This window comes from Salvelinus alpinus, chromosome 3 (assembly GCF_045679555.1).
Source record: "Salvelinus alpinus chromosome 3, SLU_Salpinus.1, whole genome shotgun sequence".
NCBI lineage: Eukaryota > Metazoa > Chordata > Actinopteri > Salmoniformes > Salmonidae > Salvelinus > Salvelinus alpinus.
Genome location: NC_092088.1, coordinates 10,301,379 through 10,313,408, shown reverse-complemented (window position 1 = coordinate 10,313,408; position 12,030 = coordinate 10,301,379). Strand labels below are relative to the sequence as shown.

Sequence of the window (12,030 nt, the reverse complement as noted above, 5' to 3'; positions counted from 1 at the left end):
GTGCGGGCAGCAATCGGTTGAAGAGCATGCACTTAGTTTTACTAGCATTTAAAAGCAGTTGGAGGCCACGGAAGAAGTGTTGTATGACGTTGAAGCTCGTTTGGAAGTTTGTTAGAACAGTGTCCAAAGAAGGGCCAGATGTATACAGAATGGTGTCGTCTGCATAGAGGTGGATCAGAGAATCACCAGCAGCAAGCGCAACATCATTGATATATACAGAGAAAAGAGTTGGCCCAAGAATTGAACCCTGTGGTACCCCCATAGAGACTGCCAGAGGTCTGGACAACAGGCACTCCGATTTGACACACTGAACTCTGTCTGAGAAGTAGTTGGTGAACCAGGCGAGGCAGTCATTTGAGAAGCCAATGCTATTGAGTCTGCCGATAAGAATGCAGTGATTGACAGAGTCGAAAGCCTTGGCCAGGTCGATGCATACGGCTGCACAGTACTGTCTTTTATCGATGGCGGTTATGATATCGTTTAGGACCTTGAGCATGGCTGAGGTGAACCCATGACCAGCTCGGAAACCAGATTGCATAGCGGAGAAGGTACGGTGGGATTCGAAATGGTCGGTGATTTGTTTGTTAGTTTGGCTTTGGAAGATTTTAGAAAGGCTACGCAGGATGGATATAGGTCTATAACAGTTTGGGTCTAGAGTGTCTCCCCCTTTGAAGAGGGGGATGACCGCAGCAGCTTTACAATCTTTGGGGATCAAAGAGAGGTTGTATAGGCTAGTAATAGGGGTTGCAACAATTTTGGATATTTTTAGAAAGAGAGGGTCCAGATTGTCTAGCCGAGCTTATTTTTAGGGACCCAGATTTTGCAGCTCTTTCAGAACATCAGCTGTCTGGATTTGGGTGAAGGAGAAGCGGGGGTGGCTTGGGAAAGTTGCTGCAGGGGGTGCTGAGATGTTGGCCGGGGTAGGGGTAGCCAGGTGGAAAGCATGGCCAGCCGTAGAAAAATGCTTATTGAAATTATCAAATGAAAGTCTGTATTCTGTATTGCCCAGCGACAGCCCCGAAACCTGAAGGATCTGGAGAAGGTCTGTATGGAGGAGTGGGCCAAAATCCCTGCTGCAGTGTGTGCAAACCTGGTCAAGAACTACAGGAAATGTATGATCTCTGTAATTGCAAACAAAGGTTTCTGTACCAAATATGAAGTTCTGCTTTTCTGATGTATCAAATACTTATGTCATGCAATAAAATGCCAATTAATTACTTAAAAATCATACAATGTAATTTTCTGGATTTTTGTTTTAGATTCCGTCTCTCACGGTTGAAGTGTACCTATGATAAAAATTACAGACCTCTACATGCTTTGTAAGTAGGAAAACCTGCAAAATCGGCAGTGTATCAAATACTTGTTCTCCCCACTGTATATAATTAGGCTGTTTGTATATTTAGATATACAGTAGGCCTATCTTAAATGTGTACTATTGTAGCGTCACCATCTTTATTGCAAAAAATAAATACAAATACACACATAACTTTAAGCTATATATATTAATTTGACAGAGTTAATGAACTGTCTGTTGTTCAGCACAGCAATTGATAAAACAGGACCATGTTTGAAAAACAAGTGGTTCTGAGTTTGTCAATATTACACAGGTAAGTGAAAGGTTCCAGAAGTCAGGAATGCAGACAGGCTCTATAGACCTCTATATGAGTGACTGTGTCCAACCCACCACCACCTGTTGTTATGTTGGGCACCTACTGACCCCCAAAAATATCTTTATAAAATATCTTTATTTTTCATTGAATGTATTGTTAAAATAAAGGGTTAATAAGGAAATATAGGCAGGCACCACATTACTACAAGACAAAACAGCTCACTCCATCAAACCTGATGGTGTCGTAAGTATAAAAGCAATGCTTGCTTTCATATAATGAAAACAAAAGCTTGAACAGGTAATGGAATGGGGTAATGTCTAAGTGTGGCTGGGAAGAATAAAATACATGACCTTGTATGCGGTACAAATCACATTATTGTGGGAGCACCTACTCTAAGGGGTCAAGTGACCTCCTCTTGGGCTCCCGAGTGGCACAGCTGTCTAAGGCACTGCATCTCAGTGCTAGAGGCATCACTACAGACCCTGTTTCGATCCCTGGCTGTATCACAACCAGTTGTGATCGGGAGTCCCAAAGGGCGGCGCACAATTGGCCCAGCGTTGTCTGGGTTAGGGTAGGGTTTGGCCGGCGGTAAGCCGTCATTGTAAAATAAGAATTTGTTCTTAACTGACTTGTCTAGTCAAATAAAGAGTATGAATTAGGCTGTCTGAGAAGGTTTGCTTCCTAAGCAACCTGAATGCACATTGTTTGAAGTACAATAGACCAACATAGCTACTGTAGTAGGTCAGAGCTTTCCTTTGAGATAGCTGGCATACACAAATCAGTGGTGGTAGTCAAAGTCATTTTGAAATGTAATGCAGTTGAGTGGTAACAATGACATGTGTTGGGATTGACATCCATACAAGCATCACACTCTGATTTGTACCTCAACATAGTGTGAAATACACATAAATTGTCTAAATGTAGGCTAGTTTTGCTGGCGGTCAATGAGGAAACTCGCATTTCCATGGCAATTCCATTGTTTTGATCGAGTTCGATTGACCTCTTTACCGCATGTATAATCATGGACAGTTCAGTATTCTGTCAGACATTCTTCCATATCCCTTTAGAAACATCCTGTCCTCATACACATAGACTGTACCAAAGGCGTCACTGTCCGGTGTGGGGGTTTGGGTCTCTCTATCACCCCCCAGTGTGAGTTAGTGCACTACGAAGTCATCTCTGTGGTACTCGCCATCATCGTCTCGTCCTGCCATGAAGCAGACCACACTCTTATGGGCCTGGAGGGTTGAGAGTAGCGCGTCGTAGTTTCAGACTAGGGAGATGGGATCTGTAGAACTGGGGTGGATAGGGAGATTTTTAGTAAATGGTTTTGTCAATGAGTCTATTAGAGTCACATTAGTGATATCCAATTTCTCGATGACTGTTATAACATGTGTTATGTAGGCCTGATTACTTGATTCATTGACAATGGTGACCTGATCTCCAGTTTGTCGTGCTCCAACAACAGTACTTCTTCCAGCCAGTGCAGCTGATATTGGACTGAATCCTCTATTGAACACAAACCTCTGCTCCAGCCCTGTAGCTGCTAAAACATAGGGGGAAAAACATTATTAAACAGGTGTCAAATACTTCAAATCACCTCTTATTCAGAGCTATAGGCTCTCCATCGGTTCTCCTACAGGGAGTTGTCCAGTATAGAATAGTTGCAGGTGGTTTTCAGCTCATAAGTTAAGAACAAGTACAAGAACAACAAGAAGTCTAGTCAAAATGCATTGCAGTTGTGCCTCCTGATGTATATATGATATATATTATAGGCTGGTCTGCTACTTATGTAGTTTTGTATTATACAGTGTATATTATCTGTAAATAGTTCACTGAAGTTTTCTACTTGTTTTCTTTCTTGGATTACCTGCAATTTAGGGGTCTACTTTCTGCTGCCCTCATCTACCCTGCAGGGAAAGTGCACTACCTGTGCTATAAAGGACCAGACCTCCTGACTAACAGCAGACCTACCTGGTGGGTGGTTCAGATCATTGTCGTTGTGCGTCTTTAAAAAAGACCAATAGCCTGGTGGTATTGAACACTGGACTCCTCCCTCCCTAGTACGATGACATCATAGGCATCCAAAACGACAAATCGGTATTTGGATGGTTGGACTGAAATTATACACATAGATATCACCAGTGCTGGGACGTCCCCCTTGCTGATTCAGAATCAGTAGTGCTGTTGAGAACCGACCGCAGTAGGGTGTCTGCTAAGTTATAAAACTCATTGTTTCCCTAAACGTGGTGGACTTCAACTAGAAGTGGGCTCCGTTTCCGGAGCCCGCTCCGGCGCATCATGCATCTTGTTGAAGACATTGATAATGTCCCTGAGCTGAAGGATGAAGCGGGGTTGACTTTTTCCACGTCCCGCCTCTCCTGTGTATTCCGCAATAGGTGAAGACTGTTACTGTAGTATCATTTCCTTGTATGTTTAAAATTGAAGCCATAGTCTATATCGGCGTATTGAATGTCAGCGACTATTCCAAACGTAAACAGTGGTTGGATGCAGTTCCTCATTCCTGGTTTCATGATTTCATTGATCAAACTCCACTTGAGAAAGCCAGCTAACCTTGTAACATTTTGGACGCTGCCAGAACTCTTGCTTATTCTACCTACTTGTGTAAAGTAGAGTGAAGGTTGCCAGGATTTCTTCTTGTACTAGGCCTACTGTACATTGTTTCAATGTCCACTGAGACGGATACAATGTTTCTAAAATGCCTGCAGAGTTCTTACATGTCCAACTGAATTTTCACTAACAACCATTCTTCTTCTTGTTTTTCTTCTTCTTGTTTTTCTTGTTGTTTTTCTTTTTCTTGTTTGTCTTCTTGTTTTTCTTCTTGTTTTTCTTGTTTTTCTTCTTCTTGTTTTTCTTGTTCTTTGATGAGGTTTAATGGCGGTTGGCCATTATATGTTACCGCCATATATTAGATGCCAACAACCCTCCACTCATTAAAACCCACAACCCCATTCCACTACTTTAACCCTATCTGATCCTAACCCAGGCCAACGACCTGAGAGGATGAGACACTACCACTCAACACACCTTGTAACTCTTCTGAACTCAAATCTCGTACCTCCAAGTACTTCTCTGCAGCTGCCAACATCTATTTTCTGTGACTTACATTCCATCTCTGCGATACAGTTGATAACTGTTGCTATGAACGCTCAGAAGCCAACCTTACTGAAGAAGCGTACAGTATATCACTTTGGCCTATCCTTACTACTAACTGGGCTCCTCTCAGGATCCTTCATCCTTGATCCATCCTCCTCTACCTTCTTCACTGCCTCATCATACAACACCTTGGGCACTTCTCTGACCCTGGCCACCTCAACCTGCCTATTCTTCAACGGATACCGCCGATCCCCAGCAACATGTGCACCCCAGTTGACAGTTGACACACACAACTTCTTCCACCAAAACGACAGATCCCTCTGTCCCATGCCCTCCTGCACACTTCCCACATCTTGGAATTTCCCTCCTACACACTGCTGCGACCTGGCCATAAACGTGGCACCTGAAACGCAGTGGGTTCGGCACAAAAGCTGTAACAGGATAACTCATATATCCTAACATGACTTTGTCGGGTAAAGACTCTGATTCAAAACTCAAAAGAACAGACTGTGTTGCCTCTTTTTCACCTCGCTCCTCGCCGGGTCTGCGTCGCACCAATCGGCGGGCGTCACAAACACAAGGAATTTTCAACTTTAATTGCTCCGCCTCCACACTTAATGCTACCCCAGAAATCACTCCCTTCAATGGCGACCAATTTCTAAGAGCAAAGCCAGACACAGATCATGGCCCAAGTTACGTCGCACGGAGTGCCCGTTCCCTCTGATCTGAAGAAACACAAACAAACATCATAAGTCCACTTTGGGTTACCTTCACCGACTCAACAGAACCTACCATATTTTCCACCCAACCTGATACCACATATGGATCAGCCAAAAGGCCTGGATCCACTTTCTTCAAAAATCTCACTCCCACTGGACCAAACTCATCTTTATCATAACCATGTCCAGCAATGCAAGACTCAGGCTCCCAGCTGCTCACCACACCTTCCACCACTTAAATCTCCATCATTCAATGCCATTTCACCTCCAGAACTCGGTCTGGCGCACAGCTCACATCCATTTCACCTCCAGAACTCGGTCTGGCGCACAGCTCACATCCATTTCACCTCCAGAACTCGGTCTGGCGCACAGCTCACATCCATTTCACCTCCAGAACTCGGTCTGGCGCACAGCTCACACCCATTTCACCTCCAGAACTCGGTCTGGCGCACAGCTCACACTGTTTGTACTTGACCCCAGTGTTCTTCGACACACCATCTACCTCTCTTCTGCCATCTTCAACAGCCTCAACCTCTGCCGCCCTCACTCTCTTCAACCTCTCCTTAATCCTCTTCTTGTCCCTCTTCTCCTGGCTTTTGCTAGCGGCTCAGTGTCATGCTGAAGTAACTCCATCTCATAATTAAGCAATAAAGCCAGAGGAGGTGGGTATATGGCCAATATACCACGGCTAAGGGCTGTTCTTAGGCACGGCCCTTAACCATGGTATATTAGCCATATACCACAAACCCCTGAGGTGCCTTATTGCTATTATAAACTGGTTACCAATGTAATTAGAGCAGTAAAAATAAATGTTTTGTCATACCCTTGGTATACAGTCTGATATACCATGGCTGTCAGCCAATCAGCATTCGGTGCTCGAACCACCCAGTTTATAATCAGAATTAGATCATGGCTGGTAAACAAAGAGAAATGTCCCTCCTGAGCTGCACTCAGTAAAAACGTTCAAAGTCCTATCTACGCTGCGACAGCACAGTAGGCATATCAAATAGGGTGTTGTGGTCGCATGGCAGGTTACAGATGAGTAGCATTCTAACACCACCAAATGCACAGGAGTGTTGTGGAATATTGAACACCAGAGCCATCTAGATAAATCTAGGAGGTGGCTCTATTACTCATCAAAAGAATGTGAAGTAAAAAGTAGGCCTGTTTTTTCACAGTATTGACACTAGAGGGTAGTGAATAGTCATACTAGAACTCACTGGCTATTGAACAATGTCGGCTAGGAGGGCTCCTGTTGCTATAAAAACAACAACAATATGGATCAATATTTTCTGACAATATACAGAATATGATTCTACTTTGTATTTACTATGACATATACAGTGTTTTCGAAGCCAACAACAGGTTGGTTCATGTTGAATTAACAGCATAGGCAACAATTCAGGGGTTACATTCTAAGAATTCATACCAGTGTTTGTTTATTGTTGGCCATCAGATAATAGTGTGTCTGAGAGTCGGATAACGGACTGAACTACCCTGTTTAGCAGTGCTTTGTTAAGACTACTTGACCTTGAGAAGACTTGACATTAACTCATAAGACTAGAGATTTTACCATCTGTTTCATTAAAGATGAGCTTAAAAAAAAAAAAGAGTATGATGCCAATCTATTGCAATCAATGTCTTTCTTTTTTCATGCCTTGCGAATAGCACCAATCACGCCCTCCAACCGTCCTGTCAAGACTGTGACCTGCTGAGGGAACAGTTTGAGGAGGAGCAGGAGGCCAAGGCAGAGCTGCAGCGCCACGTGCCCAAGAACTGTAAGGATCGACACTGGAAACGAGAAGCAGGTACAGGGAGTGAACATTTAATAACCAAGGACAGGAACAGAATACGGACAGCGTCTGGACAGAGGAAACAGAAATGGCAATAGTGCTGACACTGGGATGAAACAGAGGAAACAGACAGATATAGGGAAGACAATCAAAACGTGAAGGAGTCCAGGTGAGTCCAATGAGCGCTGATGAGCGTAATGATGGTGACAAGTGTGCGTAATGAAAGGCAACCTGGCGCCCTCGAGCGCCAGAGAGGGAGAGCGGGAGCAGGCGTGACAAGGCCATTGGAGAGGTGGCTCAGTGGACGCCTGTGAGAGAGTGGGGCTGCAGCACTCCCAGGTCAGGCTGCTTCTTGACCCAATACCTGTATGAACATTTACTTATGTCAATTACAGTTGAGGAAATTCAGGAAAAACTTATTCTCAAGTTGAATATCAGAATATTTCAGAATATCAACCTGATGAGCACAAAGAAGAAGCTGAATGCTGACCTCAACGGACCCAACCCCAACGGACCCAACCTCAACCGACCCAACCTCAACTGACCCAACCTCAACTGACCCAACCTCAACCGACCCAACCTCAACTGACCCAACCTCAACTGACCCAACCTCAACTGACCCAACCTCAACCGACCCAACCTCAACTGACCCAACCTCAACTGACCCAACCTCAACCGACCCAACCTCAACCGACCCAACCTCAACCGACCCAACCTTAACCTCAACTGACCCAACCTCAACTGACCCAATCTCAACTGACCCAATCTCAACTGACCCAACCTCAACTGACCCTACCATCAAACCCACCCAACCTCAACTGACCCAACCTCACTGACCCAACCTCAACCGACCCAACCTCAACTGACCCAACCTCAACTGACCCAACCTCAACCGACCCAATTTCAACCGACCCAACCTCAACTGACCCAACCTCAACTGACCCAACCTCAACCGACCCAACCTCAACTGACCCAACCTCAACTGACCCAACCTCAACTGACCCAACCTCAACCGACCCAACCTCAACCGACCCAACCTCAACTGATCCAACCTCAACCGACCTGACCCAACCTCAACCGACCCAACCTCAACCGACCCAACCTCAACCGACCCAACCTCAACCGACCCAATTTCAACCGACCCAACTCCAGGCTGAGGGGGAGGCCAACAATCTACAGGAGAAAGCTAAGAAGGCCACGACGGACGTGAGTGACAACCAGAGGTTTCTCTGAGTACACGTGTGAACTACTGTCATAGTCATCCCTCTTTGAATCCTGTATGTCCTGCTTCTCTGTGTGCTAATGCAGGCGGCCATGATGGCTGAGGAGCTGAAGAAGGAGCAGGGCACCAGCGCTCACCTGGAGAGGATGAAGAAGAACCTGGAGGTCACAGTCAAGGACCTGCAGCACCGCCTGGATGAGGCTGAGAACCTGGCCATGAAGGGAGGCAAGAAGCAGCTTCTGAAACTGGAATCAAGGGTGAGTTAACAGCTATTGTGATTTGATATGCAAATGCAGGCTCTTAAATTGATGATATACAGAGGAAGTGCAGACTGAGTACAGTGGGAGGAACATATCTAGGCTACAGCAACTGCTCATCTGAATTTCAAAAAGATGTTTCAAAATAAGTGCTTATTCATTAAACTAACATATTGGAAAGAGTGAGATTCCAACCTTTGGACCCCCTCGGTTGCAGGTGCGAGGGTTGGAGGGAGAGCAGAGGAGGGGAGTTGATGCCATCAAAGCAGTCAGGAAATATGAGAGGAGAGTCAAGGAACTCTCCTACCAGGTAGAGGATGAATGTTTACTACATTGATATAACCACTACTACTACTACTACTACTATGACTACTACTATGACTACTACTACTACTACTACTACTACTACTATGACTACTACAACTACTACTACTACTATGACTACTACAACTACTACTACTACTATGACTACTACTACTATGACTACTACAACTACTACTACTACTATGACTACTACAACTACTACTACTACTATGACTACTACAACTACTACTACTACTATGACTACTACAACTACTACTACTACTATGACTACTACTACTACTACTACTACTATGACTACTACAACTACTACTACTACTATGACTACTACAACTACTACTACTACTATGACTACTACAACTACTACTACTACTATGACTACTACAACTACTACTACTACTATGACTACTACTACTACTACTACTACTATGACTACTACAACTACTACTACTACTATGACTACTACAACTACTACTACTACTATGACTATAACCACTACAACTACTACTACTACTATGACTACTACTACTACTACTATAACCACTACAACTACTACTAGTACTATAACCACTACTACTACTACTATGACTACTACTACTACTACTACTACTACTACTATGACTACTACTACCACTACTACTACTACTACTACTATGACTACTACTACTACTACTACTACTACTACTACTATGACTACTACTACCACTACTACTACTACTACTACTATGACTACTGCTACTATGACTACTACTACTATGACTACTATGTCTATGACTACTATGACTACTACTACTATGACTACTACAACTATGACTACTACTACTATGACTACTGCTACTATGACTACTACTACTATGACTACTATGACTACTACTACTATGACTACTACAACTATGACTACTACTACTATGACTACTACAACTATGACTACTACAACTATGACTACTACAACTATGACTACTACTACTATGACTACTACAACTATGACTACTACTACTATGACTACTACAACTATGACTACTACTACTATGACTACTATGACTACTACTACTATGACTACTACTACTATGACTACTACAACTATGACTACTATACTACTACTATGACTACTACAACTATGACTACTACTACTATGACTACTACTACTATGACTACTACAACTATGACTACTATGACTACTGCTACTATGACTACTACTACTATGACTACTACTACTATGACTACTACTACTATGACTACTACTACTATGACTACTACTACTATGACTACTATGACTACTACTACTATGACTACTACAACTATGACTACTACTACTATGACTACTACTACTATGACTACTACTACTATGACTACTACTACTATGACTACTACTACTACTACTACTATGACTACTACAACTACTACTACTATGACTACTACTACAGCTACTACTACTACAGCTACTACTACTACAGCTACTACAACTACAGCTACTACTACTATGACTACTACAACTACTACTACTATGATGACTACTACAACTACTACTACTATGACTACTACTACAGCTACTACTACTACTATGACTACTACAGCTACTACTACTATACCTACTACTACTGCTACTACTACTACTACTGTGACTACTACAGCTACTACTACTACAGCTACTACTACTACAACTACTACTACAACTACTACTACTATGACTACAACCACTACAGCTACTACTACTATGACTACTACTACTACTATGACTACTACTACTACTATGACTACTACTACTACTATGACTACTACAACAACTACTACTACTACTACTACTACTACTACTACTACTACTACTATGACTACTACAACTACTACTACTATGACTACTACTACTGCTATGACTACATTTTTTACTGTACCTCTAACAGTAGTTTAATAATGATGATGATGATGTGGGGTAGGAGGATGAAGATGACATGCTAATAATGTCAATATTTTCCAGGCAGAGGAGGACAACAGGAATGTGGTTAAGTTGCAGCTGAAAGTAAAGGCCTACAAACGCCAGGCCCGAGGAAGCTGTTTTGAAAACATGTTCTCTGTCATCTCTAACACAACTCTAAATGGCTGCATATTGTGTAGACATGATGTGAAGCTTGTTAACGCTGAACCTCTCCACAGGAGAAGCAGGCTAACACTCACCTGACCACGTGGTGGAAGGTGCAACATGAGCTGGAGGAGGAGGCAGCCGAGAGGGCGGACATCGCTGAGTCTCAGGTCAACGAGATGAGAGCCAAGAGAAAAGACATGGGCTCAGAGGTATGTTGGAATTTATACCTGTATAGGAAACGCTGTTCATTAATGCCACAGTATTCATAGGTAGTGAAATTATATCAAACCTTTCTTTCTCCAAACAGAGCTACGAGTGAAGACAAGAGAAGATATGCCTCAGAAGAATCCTAAAATATGAGTTCTGTATGAGTTATGTACGCATGCTTGGCTCCGTTAATGTGCTGTATTGTCAGACTCATATGGTAATACTTTATGTATAGGCCATAATACCCTTTGGGAAAATGTTGCATTTCTACCCGAAGTATATTGGCTCTACCTTGTGGTGCATTACCACTGTGTAAACTATCTGGCCTCGATTCACTTTTCACTTCAAGATCTAAGATTATTATATGTTTATATGTTTAATACGTAGTCTACCAGCCTACCAGGATTTGTGAAATCTGCACCAAGTTTAATTGCTAAATACATTGTTGTACAAATGACTAAATGTAGGCCTATCTACATTGTTTAGGCTACCTTTGTTGAATATGACAACAAATCATTTATTGATGTGGACGCTTTTCAATAGTTTACATTTTACCCAACACCACAGTATTTTACAAGGTCGGGTTGTCAAACATTCATGTCTTGTGGTTTCAGTTGACAAAGGGTCCATTTTATTTCAAGACAGCGTTGGTAAAAGTTGATAATTGATGATTAATGCTGCATTCATAACCAAGTGTGAAGTTGTAA

At 42.9% G+C, this 12,030-nt stretch overlaps 1 protein-coding gene and 1 pseudogene across 1 annotated transcript; one reads left to right on the top strand and one right to left on the bottom strand.

Moving 5' to 3' along the window:
* Positions 1 to 2,629: 2,629 nt before the first annotated feature.
* Positions 2,630 to 4,144, bottom strand: LOC139569684 (manganese-dependent ADP-ribose/CDP-alcohol diphosphatase-like; annotated as a pseudogene).
* Positions 4,145 to 5,187: 1,043 nt separating this feature from the next.
* LOC139569683 (myosin-7-like) lies at positions 5,188 to 11,435 on the top strand. The gene is made up of 9 exons (XM_071391092.1): positions 5,188 to 5,288; positions 7,115 to 7,254; positions 7,541 to 7,578; positions 7,688 to 7,731; positions 8,379 to 8,445; positions 8,548 to 8,718; positions 8,936 to 9,028; positions 11,188 to 11,325; positions 11,424 to 11,435. The coding sequence occupies exons 1-9, from the start codon at positions 5,188 to 5,190 to the stop codon at positions 11,433 to 11,435; spliced, it is 804 nt and encodes a 267-aa protein (XP_071247193.1).
* The last annotated feature ends 595 nt before the right edge of the window (positions 11,436 to 12,030 follow it).